The 20,346-nt window shown below is 34.3% G+C and overlaps 1 protein-coding gene across 1 annotated transcript in view; it reads right to left on the bottom strand.

The window, feature by feature from the left end:
• The window catches only part of LOC129224458 (uncharacterized), a 100,123-nt gene extending 94,936 nt beyond the window's left edge, over nt 1–5,187 (bottom strand). Inside the window, exon 1 of the mRNA XM_054858911.1 lies at nt 4,549–5,187. Within this exon, the coding sequence (XP_054714886.1) occupies nt 4,549–4,828 (280 nt within the window). The 5' untranslated portion in view covers nt 4,829–5,187. The remainder of the gene's footprint in view (nt 1–4,548) is intronic.
• Nucleotides 5,188–20,346: the final 15,159 nt, after the last annotated feature.

Genomic DNA, 20,346 nt, shown 5'->3' with positions numbered 1-20,346 from the left:
AAAAACGGGGGGGGGAGGGGGGAGAGAACAAAGGTATATTTGACATTTTTTAACACAAATTATACTAAATTATTTTTACCAAAATATTTATTTCATATTTGCACATTTTTAAGATTTTTATTTAAAAATAGTCTTTTAAATTTTGGCAGACAATTGTTTTTAAAGAAAGAAATATGAAAAACATGCAATGATAATGTTCCTGTATTAAACATAAATTTTTGTCAAACAAGCATTTTACATAGAAGCAAAATAAATCAAACAAATAATTGATTGGAAAAAGAAAAAAAGGTAAAAGGCGCTTTTTCTTAAGATTATCTAATTACATTTTCTACATTTAATTTTAAAACAAAGATATACTAAGTTAATGATGTCTTTATTGTACTTTTCCTTTGAAATTTATGGTATTGTTTGATAGGCTTCTTTTCTTTTTCGATTTTTTTTCTTTCAATGCAAGGAAGAAAAAAAATCCCCAGAAAATCCCCCCCCCCCCAGCAAATATTGATGTAACTGCGCATAAAAGTGACACATAACTTATCCTTCTAAAACCCAGTGTCTGCTCAGTAAGAAGCTCTTTATATTTTCAGTTATCATCTAACGCATCTTTTGTAAACTTTAATCCGCATTCATTTTCTCATGAATATTCAATAATTATTTTTCTTTTGATTTAAAAAAATAATTACGTACTAATGGTGGATGCTTATTGCTCTTTTTAATTATAGACGATTTAACAAGTAAAATCAATTTATTATGTTATATTGATCTATAAACTTCATATTTTTCATTCTAAGCACAAAATAAAATAAGTTAGTTACAGTATTGGATAATATTTACCACTAAAATTATAACAGAAGTTGGTTGCTTAAGGCGGTGAAACGTGCCCCGTTCCATGTTTAGTTCACTTTACAAGGTTCAGTAAGATTATCTGATTATAATCTAATAAGAAATTAATATAAAAGAAAGTTAATCAATTCGACATTTTCAAAAAAATCTGAGATGATGAGAAATGTTTGGATAAACTTATTGTATTTTCTCAAACTGCTCATTAAATTTTTGATGAGATAAAAAATGAAAAGTTTAAAAGCGGGCCAACGTGCCCCATCTCCCCCTATTCCATATTTACGGAAAATATGATACATAGGCGATATGAACTGACATTTAGAATTTCTAATTTCTATAAGATGAGAGATTCGTTTAAACTAAAATAAATGAGCTTTATCTGGTATACAATCAGTATAGTCATTCATTTACCATTTAAGTTAATTGTTCTTAGTAACATTATTTGTGCTTAAAATAACTTTTATTAATTTATATCTTTCCTTACTGACGGAAAAAATTAGTCTGATTATGCCGTTTTTAATTCAAATGCTTTATATTATGTAACTTTTGATGTTTTGTAATTGCAACTTTGAAACGTTTCTGAGTTACGTAAGTGATAAAAACATATTCAGAACATGATTTTACCAAACTATTATACTGTTAGAAATTATTGGGCAATCAAAATTACTTAATCAGGGGTGCCCCCCCTCCCAAGAGCAATGGCGCACTCCTCCAAATACCACGAAACCCCGCCGCCTCCCACATGAGCAAGAGCCCCCATAAAAGAGAGAAAAATACCCCTCAAAACACAACGCTAAAAATTACAATGGCACAGACTGCGCCATACCCCTCTCCCCTACCCCCCAGGTGGGTACTCATGGCTTATTGTCGTCATTTTGCCCAAAACCTCATCTCAAGATGTATTGTTTTTGCGATTGGTAGATAGCGAGTCACGGGATACGTTGCTCCGTTTCCAATGATATTCATTCTATAGAATTAAACATTATCGTCTGCATTAATCTGCTTTGTATTAATCTGCTATATTTCTGCATTAATCATCAGTTGTTATACAATTAAACGTTGTTATATCTTATTTCACTTTCATGCACAAAGGTATTTATTCAATATTTATTCAACACTATCGTCTACTTTTTCCCACGTATAAATACCGTTTGTTTAATGTTTTCGTATGATTTAATAATTTCTTTTAGCAGACGAAAAAATTCAGCTTTATTGATTATTTTTATTATTGTTATTATTATTGCTCCTCTTCCCCTTTTTTAGCATTTTCTAGCAAAATGGATATTTGAACTTTTATCTTTGCCATTTAGCTTTAAACACTTTGTTGCAATAATCATGAATGATTGTTCTTTAAATCATATCCAACTTAAGAATTCCTTACATCAAATATATTTAAATGAGTTCATTTGAAATATGTTTTTGATTATCATTTTGTCTCCTTGAAAATGGAAAGGTTTTGTTCTTATTTTTTAAAGTACTACATTTTTTTTAAGAGCATCTTTTATTTAATAATACAACTGTGCACAAGTTTTTACTGCAGAGGAAATATATTTTTGATGATTGCTTTACAAATTGAATCGTCTATTTCAAAAACCAGTCAAACACCAAAATTGCTAATTTTAGGAAAACATTTAAGGGGAGGTGGGGCACGTTGGTCCACTTTTTTACTTATCATTTTTTATCTCATCAAAAAATTTAATAATTAGTTCAATTTTCAGTTTCATTAAACACTTCTCAACACCACAGATTTTTTGGAAGTGTTGAATTGATAAACTTTTTTTACATTATTTTTTTAACGGAACCTCGTAAAGTGGACCAACGTGCCCCAGGAGCGGGATACGTTGGTCCGCCTGGTGGGGCACGTTGGACCGCATAACTCAAATAGCATTTGTTACAATTTTAATGATAAATACCATTAAACTTTGTAACTGCCATATTCTCTGTTGTGTGTAGGTAGAGTGAAAAATATTCGCAACTCCAGAGCTCGAATACGCTACCTTGCGGTGATTACCAATACTAAAAAAAAAGATAAAACATTCCATTACACGTGTTTTCTTTGGGGTAAATTACAGGCTTCAGACAGTTTGCGGCGTAATGTAATTTCAGAAGAATAGAAAAGAAAGCTTCCACAAACACGATGAAAAATTACTGTCATTCGCTAAGCGTCAAAGCAAGTTATAAGTTACGGCATTTGTTTGTTTTACCTTTTTCATCCGCCATTAGACAGTGACTGCAGCGCCCCCTATAGTTTATTGGAGTTGAGAATTAAGTTTTAAGATCAAAACAACATATTAAATTGATTTTTTTGATAAATCATCTTTATTTAAAAACATCAATAAGCATTCACCATTAGTACGCAATTAATTTTAAAAATCAAAAGAAAAATTATGGAATATTGAGATTTAAGAGCAAAAAAAAAAGTTTAAAATTATGTGGGGTAGATTGGTTGGGTCCAACGTGCCTCACAAAGAGTGGACCAACCTACCCCACCTTCTTGGTTTGAAAACGTGATGTCATAATTTTTTCCTTTTTGACAAAAAATGAAAAGAAGAAAAAAAAAAGTAATTTGAATTCCGAAATTTTGAATCCAAATTATGTTTTTCGCAATCACGAACTGAGACAGGACCCTACTCATTGGAGTTATTGTTTCTATAGAAACGGCTCCTGTCCCCCCCAAGCCTACCTCTCCTCCTGGGCGGTTACGTGTGCATAGTTGTGTAAGTGCATATACCTGTGTGTATGCACGTAGGCGTGTGTGAGTGTATGTGTGTGAAGTCGTATGTGTGTATGTGTGTGAACGTGCGTGTGTGTAGGACATGGACGCCTCCGACCAGGAGAAGCGGATAGCTTAAAACCGGAGCAGCCGCGCCGCGCCGCCAGCAGAGGACGGTGGGCGGTGGTGCTGCAGCGGCTTCTGGTCCAAGTTGAAAAAGGCACGGACACCAAAAACGGTCAAATGAGAACAATAAGCAATCGTGATTGCTCAAAAAAAAAAGCCAATTATATCGAACTAAAAGAACTTACTATAAGAAAAGGGTTCAATTTGTTTTCGCGCAATCTTGGTGAAAACCGTTAAAAAAAAATAAAGTTACAGATTTCTGAAAATTACTCAGGACTCCTGAAATAACACTTTCTGGAATAAAATTTGTTCAATATAACTACCATGTGATTTCATTATCGGATTTGTGGGACCATAAATGCTATTTGTTGGCCATAAAATAAAATAAAAAATATTGATAGTATTAAAATAATTGAGACCGGTCCAACGTGCCTCGCGTCCAACGTACATCACCTCCCCTTATATCACCACATCAAATTATTCAAAAAGGCTTACAACATTATTTATTGAAAAAAATTTACCTAAATATATAGCCCTTTCAGTTTAAAACGTTGTAAACTTTATATAAAAGTTTTTTAACGAAAGTAAAAATATTTTTACGAAATTTCGTCGCTTGACTAGTTTTTAAAATAAACGGTTTAATTATGGTGTACATTTTAAAACATTAATATTCATTGGTGTTCTTTTAGTACGTTTTTTAGCATGAATAAAATACTGAAGAGATACACTGAAATTCATGCAAAATTGTAATTTTTAGAAATACAGAATAATCAACTAGCTGATTGTGAAAATTTATCAAAAACAAATTCAAGTTGATACAAATTTTCCTAGTTTTTCGTGAAGTATTAAATTAAATAAACAAGAGGGCTTACTTTTAAGGTCAAATGCTCTGTTTCCGAATCCGTAGTTTAAGATTTTCTTTCCACTGAAAAGTCCAAAGTATATGAGTCCCTGAAATCTGTTGGTCTCAGGATCCATTGGTTCTGTGTTACGAATACTGATATTCAGACCGGTTCTTACCGGTTTGACCACGGTCCACTCTTGTGTTAGCATTGCCGCACATATTAAAGCAAATGTCACACAGTTTATCAAAAACACAACACAGACTAAGCATCGTTTGATAGTGTCCATAGGAAAATATGTAGGAAACATGGCGAGGTATTTTTTAATTTAATTTATGAAACGAAAAAAATAGTGTTCCATTTTCATAATTACTCTTGTAAAACTGTCAGAGCATTTAGTTTTTGCATCATTTCAAAACTCAAACTTCAACTATCTCAGACGATTCATTAATTTTTTAATGCATAAAGTTATATTATAAACCCATCAATATCTCGCATTCTTGCATTCGGAAAAATGTCTCCATACATAAATTTTCACTTCACTTCAATCCATTTTTAGAATTCTTTAAAATATTTACCACCGAATATTTTTTTGATTTCTTAAATTCCATTGCATGTCATCGAAACGTTCGTAGAACTTTCTACGCGCCGAATTCGAAATCATCTTCCCCACCGCCAGCTGTCAAACGGAATGAAGCTCGCATCATAATCACATTCAACCACGTGACGAAAGAAAAATAAAAAGCCAATGAGAAAGAATGTAGCGACGCGATTGGTCGATTCTGATCAGGCAGACGATCGCGGCGGCTTTACATTGTTTTCTTCTCCGGACAATGATGTGAAATACGAGCTTACCTGTAAGTTTCGAATTCGAAACCGTGTCAAATAATGTGTAGGCGGGTTTTCCTTTGATTGTTCTTTTTTAACTCCTCGTTTTTAAAACATTTGCTCAGAATCGACTATATAGTGAAAATAAAAAAAAAGGGAAAGTTTTCCTGTCGAGGCAGTTAATCATGTAAAGTATCATGGCAAATAGAAGAGCAAAAATATGAACCGGTTTTCTTCCAAAGAATCGATTGATTCCGTGTGGATATATTTAACTACGATTTTTTTAGACAAAACTGCGCAAACAGGGAAGATGAATGGTTTGTGTTTTGAAAACTTTTTTTTCTACGAAATATTATTTGCAGGCGTACCCACCTAGGGGGGAGGGGGTCATGGCGCAAACTGCGCTATTGAGATTTATGAGCAACAGGTTATTTTTAGAAGTATTTTCCCCTCTATTTTGGATGAACTCTTGCTTTGAGGGGGGTCTTCGTGATTTGGGGGGGGGGGTGCCCTTGCTAAAGCCCGACTAACTAAAAGTGAGACCCAAGGCCCACAATAATTTTGAGGCCCCCTGAAGGCTATTATTTTAAAAATGTGTGTATTTTTTGACAGTTGTAATGCTATGCATAATTCTTTAAGTAATTTGGGGCCCCTTAGGAGTAGGGGGCCCCAGGCCCAGACCTAGTAGGCCTGTGCGGTAATCAGGCTCCTGTTATTTGTGGGGGTTTTATTGTCAGAGGAAGGGGAATTGTGTTTTTTTCCTTGCGCAACAGTCTCTGATGGCCAATGGCTACTGAAAAAGGTGAAACACTTACGTAGCACATGACCTGTTCAATGATACTTTTATCTTGTCCGCGTAACATTAAAATGCCTTTCTTAAGGCTAATTTCTTTAAAAATGAATAAATAAATAAAATAAAAATAAAAACGTACGGTTAATATATTGTAAAATTGAATCTAAAAACAAGTCAAAAGATATAAGTTAGTAAATAAAACAAGTTATTTCAATGAAAATTTAGACTCATTTCTTTGGAAAATTCGAACAAATTTCATCAAAAGTAGAAAATTAGGGCTATCAAGCCATCTGTAATACATATATGCGCGAGCAGGTTTTCACTCTCATATTAACGGATTTATGCGGAAATGTTGCTTGAAAATGGAAAAAACGAATAGTAAGGGATTAATTACTTTTATTATGGAATATTGTATTGTCACCAGTTCTGTGGTAACAAACCAAATTTCAAGAATTCGATCACAGGAAGTGGTCGAAGGTTGAATCGCAAGATTCCATTACGTTCTCATGGAATACATACATACATATTTACAGATGAAGCTAATGATAGAGTACTAAAAAATAAGAAGAGCGTCTCTATAAGAAGCTTTTTTTAATAAAAATAATTAAAAACTCAGAGTCGGAGTCGGCATGTTTTTAGCAACTCCAGCTCCGACTCTTTTGGTTTAAAATCTGTCCGCCTCTGACTCCGAAGCATTGATTCAAACTTGCCCTGAGAAGATGCATAAGTGAAAAGAAAACGAGTTTTCACTGATTTTCCAATGAAATAATTATTCATACCTAAACCACTAGAAGAAGGAGAAAAAATATATTTTTTCATATGATTAGTTTTTCTTGTGCATGTTTCCCATGTTATATATGATTTAATATATTTGGAAAAACCTTACTGAATTGAAGTATTCATATTTTTCATCTACTCTTAAACTCATTTTGCTATCTCTCCCCAGAAGGGGATCACCCGCCGTCAATGAAGGTCACAAAAAAGTGGCATTTTTGCCGTTTTTAACACTTTTGAGGTCCAAAAACAGATTGCACTTTTCAGTTGCCACGGCAAAAGTACTGTCGCTTGAAAGGTATAGTCCGGTCAATTTAGACATAAAAATAGTGATCAAATAACAAAAATTCCGACAAAGTCAAATTTTTGTAGAGACCTTCTGTTTACCATTACAAATAAAGTTTCAAAAGTCCCCGTCGATCCTATGTGAGTTAAAACAGTTATTAAGGGTCAAACGTAAAAAATTTAAGTTTTTTGGATTTTTCCCCAAAACTTCATTATCGAAAAGTACCTCAGACCTAAGTTGTAGATCTCAAAATTCTCTATAAAAATGACCTTTATGATTTTTTATCTAAGACCAAACCATTTCCTAGATATTGCGTCCGGTAAAAACAGAGTCATTTACAGAATCCCCTCTACTCGCACACTGTAACAAATTTCGGAAACGTTTCTAGATATATCGGAAACGTTTCCGAAATAGTAAGAATCCTTCATCCAATAGCGAACTCCTCAATATTCAGAAAGCTTTTTGTTATTTCAAGATATCTAGAAGCGGAAGTGATGACGCAACGCTTCGAAACCTATTTCATCCTTCTAACACAGGCGCCAATGAGTCGGAAATAACGAGAACTTCTTTTTTTCTTATCTATGGTTGCTGCAGTTAGCAACTGTTTAGCATTGGATTGCTTGTTATTTCATGTCTAGAGAGTAGTAAAATGTGTCGAAACTAATTTTACGCCTTTGCATTTTGGACTACCCTTGATTTTTTAGACGATGTACGCAGCTATTAAGTTAGTTAATAACCATTTGCTTCTTTACAATTTCCAATGCGACCATAATTAGATATATATTGTGTGTTCAAGCGTGAATAGTTTCAACTCCCGTGTTTATACTTAATGAAACGAAACCCTTTGGATTACTTATTCAGTTGTAATGGAGGTACTTAGATTTTCTTCCGCTCATGTTCACTTGTAAGTATTAACGAATATTTTAAAACATGTTGTTATATACATTTATATTTTTGTTGATTTGCATTTGATGAGGCTCCAATTGTAACTGTTTTTGGGTTTATCGAATTAATTTAAAGTTATCCTACATACCTATGTGCGCGGTGTACTATTTGTTGTAACCAACTGAAACTGATTAATTACGCAAAAGAAGTAAGATTTATATTTGAGAAGCAATCGCAGAAAAGTTATTTCGAAATACTTGGATGTACATACATTTTGGTTCAAAAAGAAAAAAAAATCAATTGTTTAATTCATTAGAAATATGGTAATGCAAATATTTTCTAGTATTGTAATATGCTTCACAAAAAATGTGCCGGTATAATTTATCTTTTTTTATTATAATTTATTCATTCATTTAAAAATATTTATACCATTAGAAAATGACCATGTTATCTATTAGTAAGAACATAGTTATGAAATTAATTCATCTGCTTATTCATTTTGTTAAATGTGGTTAACAATAAAAAAATTCCTTGACATTAGTTCCGAAAATAACATTTCCTTCGTGGATATACTAGTTTAATGTAGGACAGTCAGGAGGAATGAGTCAGTGGCAAAAATGGAACAGCTGCATTTACATGCTGAAATAAAAAGTAATATTATTTCATGTCATCGTTTTAAAAGTGATCAGTTTTTAAATACTATGTTATTAATATGCAATGCACATATGGTGAGAAGACGAGGGGCGTTCACCACGCAGACTGTGCCATTGACATTTTCAAGGGGTTGCTTTTTTTAAGGTGGGGGGGGGGGCACTTTATATCATTTTATGGCTGCGCCATCACTCTTATGGTGTGGGGGGGGGGAACTCTCGTATATATGAAATGGAATAATCATGTAATAGAGTTCAATGTTTTAATAAATAAAATATATAATGCATTTTGCGCACACTCTAAACCAATAACCTATTTTGATTAAGTATCTATATTTGTGATAAACTGGAAAAGGGCAAGAACAGAGGAATAAACCCGAATGTTTCCAGCAGGGGGACTTTGGTGTCATATTTAAATTCATCAATTTCTCTGTTGGTACTTTTCGGTACACTTTGTTCGTCAAAGAAATTGACTTGACGTGAACGAATTTCGGAACGCAAAGTGTAGGTAAGTTCTGTCAAATTTTATCCGAAAATAAAAGCTATCAAGTTTGATACAAGATATGTTTTTAAGTTCTGCATTAAAAATATAATATGTTGATAATTTTGTCTTGAAAATATTGAGAGAAAAACTGAAGTTTAATATTGTTTAACAAACAATCCCACTTTTGAGAAAGTACTCCCCTTCCCTCCCCCGATGATTTTGTGATTATGAATGAAACTACTATATTATTTCATAAATTTTCAAAAATTTATAACTGTGCATATGTAATGCTGTTAACCATGCTATTTGTCATTAGAAATTCAGAAAAAAAAAAATCCACGAATGATTCTAAAATTGCTTGTTTCATTGCTCTTAGATATGAAAGAATTGAAACTGATATGGCATGCAATACTATTAAAAAAGAATTATTTTTTAAAAAAAATCACGGAAAAAGGATTCCGAAATTCTCAGAAACGTTTTTGAAAATTGTTTGGAGAATTCCGAAATACTCGGAAACGTTTTCGAAACTTTCATGAACCACAGCTGCACAGAATACTCAGAAACATTTCTGGAAATTACGGAAAGAGGATTCCGAAATACTCAGAAACATTTCTGGAAATTATAGAAAGAGGATTCTGAAATACTCAGACACGTTTCTGGACATTACAGAAAGAGGATTCCAAAATACTCAGAAACATTTCTGGAAATTATAGAAAGAGGATTCTGAAATACTCAGACACGTTTCTGGACATTACAGAAAGATTATTCCGAAATACTCAGACACGTTTCCGGACATTACAGAAAGAGAATTCCGAAATACTCAGAAACGTTTTTGAAAATTTCATGAACCGCAGCTGCACGATATACTCAGAAACGTTTCCGAATTTTTTTTACAGTGCATGATCTTGAATAACATCAGTTATTCTAGTCCGCGTGGCACCGTTTACGTACCCAGGGGTACCCACCCCCTAGGGGCATGGGTGCACCTCCTCAATATCGAGGAGCCCCCCTCCCAAAAAAGCAAGAGCCCCCCTCCAAAGAATGAGATAAATACCACTTAAAACAACCCCCCTTTTAATGTTTTTTGAGCTCTCAAACCGTAACCACATTTCATACAATAAAACCTAGTTTGGCTGGCGAGTCGCATTATTATCTTGACTCCTGAAAATGTTTGACCTTAGTGATACAGTGTGGGTAAGATTTCTGGATTCTAATCTGATTCTAAGAAATCCCTCTTTCTTGGTTAGACAACAAACTGTGGTTGACGCTTCTTCGTTTAATTTTGCGCATCTTTCCACTGCTTTAACGTAACGTGAGGTTCTGGAAGTCATATAATTCAGTAGGTATGTCATCAAGCACCATTTCTTTTAAAGTTTTATCTGAAATTCCTTTTTTAAGAGGATGATCCGACCGAGTTTTAATACTTCTGCTTTTCAAAGAACTCAAGGTAGTCTCTCTGCATAGAAATTAAAATTTGGAATTGTAAATTTTCGTTATCCAATCGAATGCTTCAAACTTGCCATCGTTCTACGTTTGGATCATCTGCACTTGTTCTGCAAACTGGTTACTTTGAGAATCTAAATACAGTCGAACCCGCTTAATGGAATAGCCATTTTGCCATGAAAAAATATTCCAATAAGCGGGATATCCCATTAACCGGGATCAAAATAACAGATTACATTCTTTTAGTGCATTGAAAATGTATTACAATAAGCGGGATATTATATTAACCGATATTCTAATAAGCGGGCTCGACTGTATATAACGCTTGGTATTGCGGATGACCATCATCAGAGAACTTGTTTCGAGACGGATTACGACGACCAATTCGAAGAATTAAACTGGACAATGAAAACTTATAATTCCAGATTTCTATTTTGAATCTGAGAGACTACTATGAGCTCATCGATAAGCAGAACAGACAAAACTCGGCTCCCTCTTTCAAAAAGGGGATTCCCGATGGAACTTTGAAAGAAATGGTGCTTGATGGCGTACCTACTGAGTAGTATGGTTTTCAAAACATCGCATGTCATACTAAAGTAGTGAGACGATAGGTAAAATAAGAAAAAAAAGTGTCAGGTACAATTTGTTATCTAATCAAAAGGGATCGATTTATTCGAGTAAGATTAGAATCTAGCAATATTAAGCCACAATACCATCAAGGCATAATTCAATCAAGACTAAAATTATGAGAAGTCAAATACTTAAACTCGCCGCCAAACTTATGTTTTACTGTAATCAATGTGGTTACAGTTTGAGGGCTCAAAAACCATTAAAATTTATTTAGCAACTTCTTTTGTTTTGAAGGGTAACTTATGTGGGCTGTTGCAAGCCACAATTATATTTAAAATTTTTTATACTTAACCTTTGTTTTCTATTATGGGTAAATTTGGCATTTTGAGCCAAAGTTATGGGCTAAGTGGAGTATTAACATTTTTTTTTACTAGATAAGAAATGCTTTTATTACTTATTTTTTCCATATCTATGTAAGAATTAGTTAATGTGAAAGCAAACTTTTACAATTCATAACTTCTAATACTTTTTCTTTAAGTACAGACCAACACGATGTTATTCAATTCCTATGCGGTGTGTAATCTACACAAAAAGCCTGTTCTTAAGTGATATAATTGTAACTTTTTCCAGTTTTTATGCAATAATGGTCAACTTCAAGGCGCGAGCGACACCTCAAGCTACTTTTTTCTGTCGAAATCCTATTGCCATGACTAAATATCTCTACAAAAGGTAACTTTTCCGCACTTTTTCTTAGCGTTTATCAGATTTTGATGTTTTTGCACTTCACCCTAATGAACAGGCCAGTACGTCAAAAGTAAGTCCACCTCGTACTAGAGCGCGATTAAGTGAATCTGAATCCAGCTTTTGTTTTATAAAAAAACACTGCTTATTTTGTGGCGATGAAGCGGATGAAGAGACTGAGAAGAAAGGGCAGAATTATAGCAGAAAAATTCATAAATTTTCTACTCTTACATTCAAAGAATCCCTTTTAAAATTAGCTATTCTGAGATGCGTCAAAAGCTGCCCTTGCACGTATTAATTTTGAGTATGATTTAGTCGCTGCTTTATGAATTTTTTTGCGATGATGTTGAGCTTTCTTCTTCTCAGCCTCCTCATCCACTTCATCGCCACAAAATAAGCAGTGTTTTTTTAAAACAAAAGCTGGATTCAAATTCACTTAATCGCGCTCTAGTACGAGGTGGACTTACTTTTGAAGTACTGGCCTGTTCATCTTCACGTTGCAGCAGAGATTGGACTTTTCCGGGTGTATGATTTTCTGCAATCCACGTGAATTGTAACGGACTTTTGACTTATAACTAGCATTCTTATCACTTCTCCTGACACTTGTATCGATTAAAGTTGGCATTCCACTTCTACCCAGCACAAAAGTTTCACCTTCAGTCAAAAGTTTATTGCAAATAAAGCAAAATTGTAACATTTTTCTTAAATATTGATCAGCACAAACAACAGTAGACGCTTGTAATAAATACGTTTATTCACTCGAACTGCACGTTTAACTCTAAAAGAAGCAAGTACGTCAGACTGTCCCATCGAATTTTTTAGGAGGCTGTTTTGAGGGGTATTTTTTCATTTTGAGGGAAGGGCTTGCTTTTGGGGGGATCTCCGCTATATTGAAGGGGGTGCGCATTTGGCTTTAGGGGGGTGGGCACCGCAGGGTACGTGAACGACGCCACACGGACTAGAACAGCCAGATGTTATTCAAGGCCATGCGAGTAGAAGGGATTCTGTAAATGACTGGCTGTCTTTTGAGAGTACGCAATATCTAGGAAATGTTTTGGTCTTAGAGAAAAAATCATAAGGATCATTTTTATAGAGAATTTTGAGATCAACAACTTAGGTCTGAGGTACTTTTTGATAAAACTTAACGTTTTTGAGAAAAATCCAAAAAACCTAAAATTTTGACCTTTAACCCCGAATAACTTTTTTAGCTCACGTGGGATCGATGGAGACTTTTGGCACTTTATTTGTAATGGTAATTCCAAGGTCTCTGCAAAAATTTGGCTTTGTCAGAATTTTTGTTATTTCCAATGTCTAAATTGACCGGGCTAGACGTTGAAAAAAACGTTTCGTTGTAACGAATTTTTGAAAAATATCACTTTGTCAAAACTAGATTTTTTATACATTATATTAATGGGTTTTAAAACGGGACCAAACGTTTTGTTCGATTTAACGGACATTTCGTTGCATCGGTACTCGTTGTAACGGAATTTCACTGTATACACTAAGTGTCCAAAAAAAAAAGTCGCGGTCGAATTTTAAGCGTTCCAATTTTGGAAGAAGGTGATTCGATGAGTATTATTGATATTTGCATAAATCTTTGCTCGATGCAATCTTAAAATGCGGGCGTTGCACTAGGAGACTGTTTAGGTCGAAGAAAGCATGGCTGGAATCGGTAGTTGTGTTCGAGGAAGTGATGTAACATAGTTCAAAAAGGGGAAATTGTTGGCCTGTACCAAATTGGGACAAAATGCAAAGACATATAGTTGAAATTAGTGGTATAGGATTGCGAACTGTTAAAAGGTGGAAAGATGGCGGAGAAGCTACCTGTTCGCGACGTCTTTGTGGTCGTAAATCTATTCTATCGAACGTTTAGAAGACCTCTTGATGGAATTGTGGGCGAAAATAAAAATGGTTTCTCTACAAAAGCTCACTGAAGCAATGCCACGGCGTATGAAAGCCGTAATACGTGCAAAAGGTGATCCAACCAAATATTAAGGCATGCGACTTTTTTTTTTTTTCGACACGTAGTGTATGTTAGAAGTACCTCATACCGCTGCGCTGTCACACGGCTCTTGACTTTGCCCGTGCCGTGATAAAAATATTAATGAAGTCACCCGCAGAGATCTTCCAGCAGCATTTCAAATTTCGCTTTGATATCTTTAGTAATCTGGTTCATTTTACTTTGATGGTGCCATTGGATCCGGACTCTGTATCGCAAGCTTAGAACTAACGACTGTTCGTAGCCATATTTCTACGTTTAAACGCATGGCTCTTTTTTTACTTTCTTCTATATCTAATACATAGAAGAAAGTATTGGATTCGTGCAAATTTTCGAATTTCGAATTTTGACGGATTCGAACGTTTTGAGGTGTGCTGAGTCCATTTCGACTATTTTTGGAAAATGTCTGTCTGTCTCTGTGTGTGTATGTATGTATGTGTGTGTGTATGTATGTGTGTGTGTGTGTGTGTCACGTCTGTGTGTGACCAGTTTTTTGTGGCCGCTCTACAGCAAAAACTACCGCATGAAATCGAACGAAATTTGGTACACATATGTGCCCCTATGTGAACTTGTGCCCATTGGTATTTGGCGCGAATTCCTCCAAGGGGGGTAGAGTAATGGGACGTTTTTTGAGTTACGCGTGCTTGCTATTCCTCAGGAAGTAACTGGCGGAATCAAACAAAATTTGGTCCATATGTTGCCATTAACAGGAACAGGTGCTGATTCAATTTTGGTGTCAATAACTCAAACGGGGGTTGAGCTATAGAACGTTTTTTGTCGTCAATTGTGACTGCTGTATCTCAAAAAATAATGAACAGAATGAAAGAAAAATTTATCGGCAAGTAGTCCTTAGTGGGTATAATAGCTGATTTTATTTTGGTGTCAACAGCTAAAAAGGGGGTAGCGCAATCGCCCGTTCTTTTTTTCCATTGTGAGTGCCCTATCTCAAGAAGTAATGCTACGTTGTTGTTGAAATTTGGAATATATGTGAATCCATATGTAAACAGGCTTTGGTTAAATTTTGACGCCAATCGCTCCAAGAGGTGTTGATTTTTTTTTTTTTTTTTGCGAATAAAAATAGCTTTATTAATGCAACAATAAGAAAGATAAATCGTAATAGATTGTCGTCTGCGTATTTCTCGTGATTTTATTTGAATGGAAATGATCGGAAATATTATCTCATTGATTTAAAATTTTTAACTGTTGCCATCTTATGTTTGTTAACAAATAAAATATTTGTAATTCATTCAAGCAAGGCTTTTAAAATAACTTTCAATTTTCGCTCTTTGCTTTGCTTTTGCAATAATTCAGACATTGGGATGGTAGTCAAGTTTTTGCATGTGTCATTTTGTTTTTGTTGGGAATATTGCTTCCTCGTCAAGCATGGGGAGGGATCAGAAAAAAAAAGAAAAATATAGAAGAAAGTTTCGTGATGGCTACAACATACTAGTGTAATGCTGAAAATGTATCAGGTAAAAAATAGTGGTACTAAGGGGCCATTCATTAATTACGTAAGAGTCCCTAAGTGGAGGGAGGGTTTGAAAAATCGCTACATATCCTTAATTTGGGGAGCGGGAGGAGTATCAAGCCCATTCTTACGAAATATTTTCTAAGTCGATATTTAATATTAAGAATTGCACGGTCAAGTGGTTTGGCAGGGATCAAATATCATTTGCATCTAGGAGGTAAAAAACGTATTAGGATGAGCTCTTTTTTACTTGTTTTACAAAGAATGAATAGTGTAAAATATAATAAAAGAATTGCACTATGTATATGGCACGTTTAATTTTTAATTAGTGTCGCATCACACGGGAAAAAAAGTCGAAAAATACTCACTCTGGATTTTAACTTTTTAGTAAATATTTCTTTTACACAAAAAGGTTTTTAAAAATAATTTAATGATAGTGAATTTAATAACTATTCCAGTGAGGTAAGATTATTTGGGAGGTTTATTATTTTGAGAAACGAAATGAAATCTTGCGTAAGAATAGGGAGGATGGGTTTAAAAAAACCTTACGTACCTTTACATGGGGGGGGGGGGGAGGGGCAAAAATTGCTAAAATCATCCTTACGTAATTGATGAATGACCCCTAACATGGTGTAAGAGTTGTCATAACATGTAATGCTTGCTGCGTTTTTGAAATTTTTCACTAAACATGGTACTAAATGCTAGGCTCAGATTTTTGTGTCAATTTTAACACAATCTGTTAATATTGACAATGCTGCTGAAATTTTATGTTAAATGTTTACATCTTAAGCAAAAGAAGACTAAAAGTTCCATCAAACTGAAAAATGATTTTACTAAATAATTTGACCATTTAAGAGGAAAAAAAATCCATCATATAAAAGAAATAAGCCATTAATTGGTTTTTAGTCCTCCAACTAAATAAAACAAAAATAAGAGCTCCATCATAATTTAAAGTAATCCGCCCAAAAAATATATCAAATCAATAATAATCAAAAAAGTAAATAAATGAATGAATAAACAAGTTCCATTAAAATGTAAAATTGAAGCACGAGGAGTGAACATGACGGCAAAAAAAAAAAAAAAAAAAAAAAAAAAAAAAAAAAAAAAAAAAAAAAGAATTTTCTGGAAAAGGATTTTTTTTTTTCTTTTTGCCAATTTGACAGGTTTTCTGTTCCGATAATTCCCTTAACAGGGTTAAGAACGAAGTATTTAAAATTAATTCGAACTATAAATCCTAAATGTATGTATTTTTCAGTGAAGACATGTTGTTTTTTCTGCACTGATACTGCCCTGGCTAAGAAACTACTTTTACAGAGTTCAATGTCAAACTTGTTCTTCACCAATCAAAGCATGGGACTCATCATAGGTATACGGTTCATTATTACTGCATTTACTTTATCAGGGCAAATTTTCTTTTCTTTGTAAAGACTAACGTTTTACTTAAATTTATTAATTAAAAAAGTTATGAATGCTTTGATTTTAGCTCCTTTTTATGCGTGTTCCTTCCCCTTTAAATTTGTGTATTTTTCCACCTTAATTTCTTATTGAATATGAGGCAGACTACTTAAAAATAAATTAATTAATTTAAAAAAAAACACTTAAATGTTTTTGAATTGCAGTGCAGTTCAGATAATCCCAGTTGATCGGGAACACTAACTTAGATAATTGAAAACTCGGATTATGCGGGCTATATGATAAAATCGCAGATATAAGTACTAATCTTGATGTTCAACTAAAAAAAAGATAAATATTAGGAATTAACAATTATGGGGGGAAAATGGCAAAAATTAGTGAAGATAAAAAGATTGAGAAAAGTATATGAAGAAATCTTTCACTTGGCTTTTTTAAATGACCACATCCGCTCCTTGTTATTGCTTTTTTAGCAATATATATAGGTGTTAAATCTCAGGCCACTCCACTTTTTTTCATTTCTGCAAGATACAGTATTTCAGCTACCTCGGAGATAAAGTGGAGTATTGATCGGGTAATCGAATTCAGATCATAGTTCAGAAGGTTTGTTGAGATTTGGGATCGCTTACAGGTGTAAAACTTTAGTTGAATTAAGAGCTCTAACATTGCCAGTCGCAACTGCTATTCGCTGGAGGACGCGAGGAATGGCATAACAGAGCATGTTGCTTCATGTTACACAATTAAGTTTTCAAAATAATTTTATTAAAAATTAAAGAATCTTAATGTCGCACTATTGCATGCGTCAAAAGGGCTAGATATTAGTTTTCAGCAACAGGAGCGCATAGGAATTTATTTCGGGAGGGGACCAAGCCAGATATATGAGAACTTTCTAAATTTAAGTTCGAATGCATCAAAATTTGCAAAGGAATTAGAGTGGATGTCATTTTAAATACTTTCAATGCTTCATAAAACTCAGGGGCAGTGCCAGAGGATGAAAACTGGCTACCATAACGCCGCTCTTCAAGAAAGGGTCTAAAGGGGTAATGCTGGGAGTTATAGACTTGTAAGTCTGACTTCAGTGGTTTGTAAGATTTTCGAAACTTTGATCAAAAGTAATATTATGAATTTCTTTGAGACTAATAGTCTGTTGACTAGTTTGCAGTATGGATTCAGGAAAGGTAAATCGTGTTTTACTAATTTATTGCATTTCTACGACAAGGTTACCTTGGCTTGAGATAACAAAAAGTTTGTGGATGTTGTTTATATTGATTTTCAAAACGCTTTTGATAAGGCACCGCATGTTGCTCTTCTCAGCAAATTAGCTGATATAGGAATAGGAGGAAAAACTTTACTTTGGGTTAGAAATTGGCTTACTGGAAGGAAATAAAGAGTAATTGTGAGGGGAAATTATTCTAAATGGAGTGATGTTTTAAGCGGGGTTCCTCAGGGTTCAGTTTTAGGGCTTCTCTTGCTGAGATGGGCAGATTCATATTCGTAAATCCGAATCCGAATTTGATTTACAGTACCTTAATGTGTCAATCCGAATACGAATACATTCGTATTCACAAGTGTGAATTCGAATAGATTCATATTTGCAAGTGTGAATCCGAATACGAAATTTGGATTCATACCTATGAATCCGAATCCGAATCTATTCAGATTCAGACCTATGAATCCAAATCATTTCTGATTCACATCTGTGAATACGAATCCATTTGGATTCACACTTGGATTCACTGAAAAATTCAGTTCAAGAGCCCGATATAAATAAATAAATGTCTGTCTGTTCCTAAAAAAATACTAAGTCCCGACCCCCCCCCTCTTGCTTTCCCCCACCCCATCCGAAAGATTGCCAGAGCAGTACTATGATTATACGCTTTTCGTGTTGCAACTACTTAAGAGAGGGCTGAATTTTGGCAGGATGTTAGTACATAATGTATTCTTGAAAAAAATACAAAGTCCCGACCCCCAACCTCTTGCTTTCCCCCCACTCCCTCCGAAACATTGCAAGTACAGTACTATAATTGCACGCTTTTCGTGTCGCAACTAATTAAAGGAAAGCTGAATTTTGGCAGGATGTTTTAGTACGTAATGTATTCTTTAAAAAGGTACTAAGTCCCGATCCCCAACACTCTTTCTCCCCCCAACCCCTCCGAAGCACTGCAAGAACAGTACTATGATTGTACGTTTTTCGTGTCTCAACTAATTAAGACAAAGCTGAATTTTGGCAGGAAGTTAGTACGTAATCTATTCTTTAAAAAAGTACAATGTCCCGATCCCCATCCCTCTTGCTTTCCTCCCCACACCCTCCGAAACCTTGCAAGAGCAGTACTATGATTATACACTTTTCGTGTCGTAACTAATTTGGGGAAAGCAGATGTTTTTCAAGATGTTAATACAAAAATTATACACTAAAATAAGACTAAGTCCTGACCCTCCCCCCCCCCCTTTCCGAAACATTACAAGAGCAGTACTTTGATTATACGCTTTTTGTGTCCCAACTATGAAAGGAAAGCTGATTTTTTTTCAAGATGTTAGTATACACTAAAAAATCACAAAGTCCCTACCCCTATTGCTCCCCCCCCCGCCCCGTCCAAAACATTGCAAAAGCAGCATTATGATTATACGCTTACATCTCGAAAGCTGATGATTATACCGGAGTATATATATATATTCCTTTTTTTATTTCACTTCTGACAAGATTATAAACCAGTGGTGCCCAATAAATAATATGAGAAATCTCGTCAAAATATTTCGCTAAATCAATTTTAATTCTCCATTATTATGTGACATAATCAGCAGAATAAATTACCTTGTCATAAGTAAAAATTGAAAGTGTAAATTTTGTAAAATTAGAAAAAGAAGCAAACGTACGACAATGTAAGTCGTATTTTTTAATTTTCGCCGACGATGATGTAAGTGCAATTTTTCAGTTTTCGCCAAGTAATGGTAAAGATAAAATTCACCAAGCTGAGCGACATACCTGTAACTAAATAATATCAAAAGAGCAAATATGTATTACAGTCTTACCGATATTGTGAAAATAAAACAATTATTGTCGAAATCTTGACGATTGCGTCATTAAATACCACTTTTAAATATGCAGTAAAATACTATATAATTTATAAACAACAAGGTTTTCTTCTCAGACATTTTTTTTTATTTTAAATTTAGAGGAAGAGTAATGTTCGAACCCTTCTCGATATCAACTCACATTAAATGTCTCAAAAAATTTATACGTAATCCCTGGGGCCGACTTATTAAAAGTGAGACCAAGGTTCAAAATGCTTTGGAGTTCCCTGTGCTTCAGGGATGCATTTTGCCAGAAGTGAACGCCAATGAGAAATAGTTGAATACTGAGTTGGGACTAGCTTTACCTGAAAAGGGAATTTATTTTCCTTGAAAAACAGACCCGGTGCGCCGTTCCGGCATCAATTCACTTGTACTACACATCGGTTAACCATATAAATGAAATTTTATGTTAAAGATTGAAAAAA

Source organism: Uloborus diversus, chromosome 6 (assembly GCF_026930045.1).
Source record: "Uloborus diversus isolate 005 chromosome 6, Udiv.v.3.1, whole genome shotgun sequence".
In the NCBI taxonomy this organism is placed as follows: domain Eukaryota; kingdom Metazoa; phylum Arthropoda; class Arachnida; order Araneae; family Uloboridae; genus Uloborus; species Uloborus diversus.
Note: the sequence above shows the minus strand (reverse complement) of the source record. Positions and strands in the feature narration are given on the sequence as shown.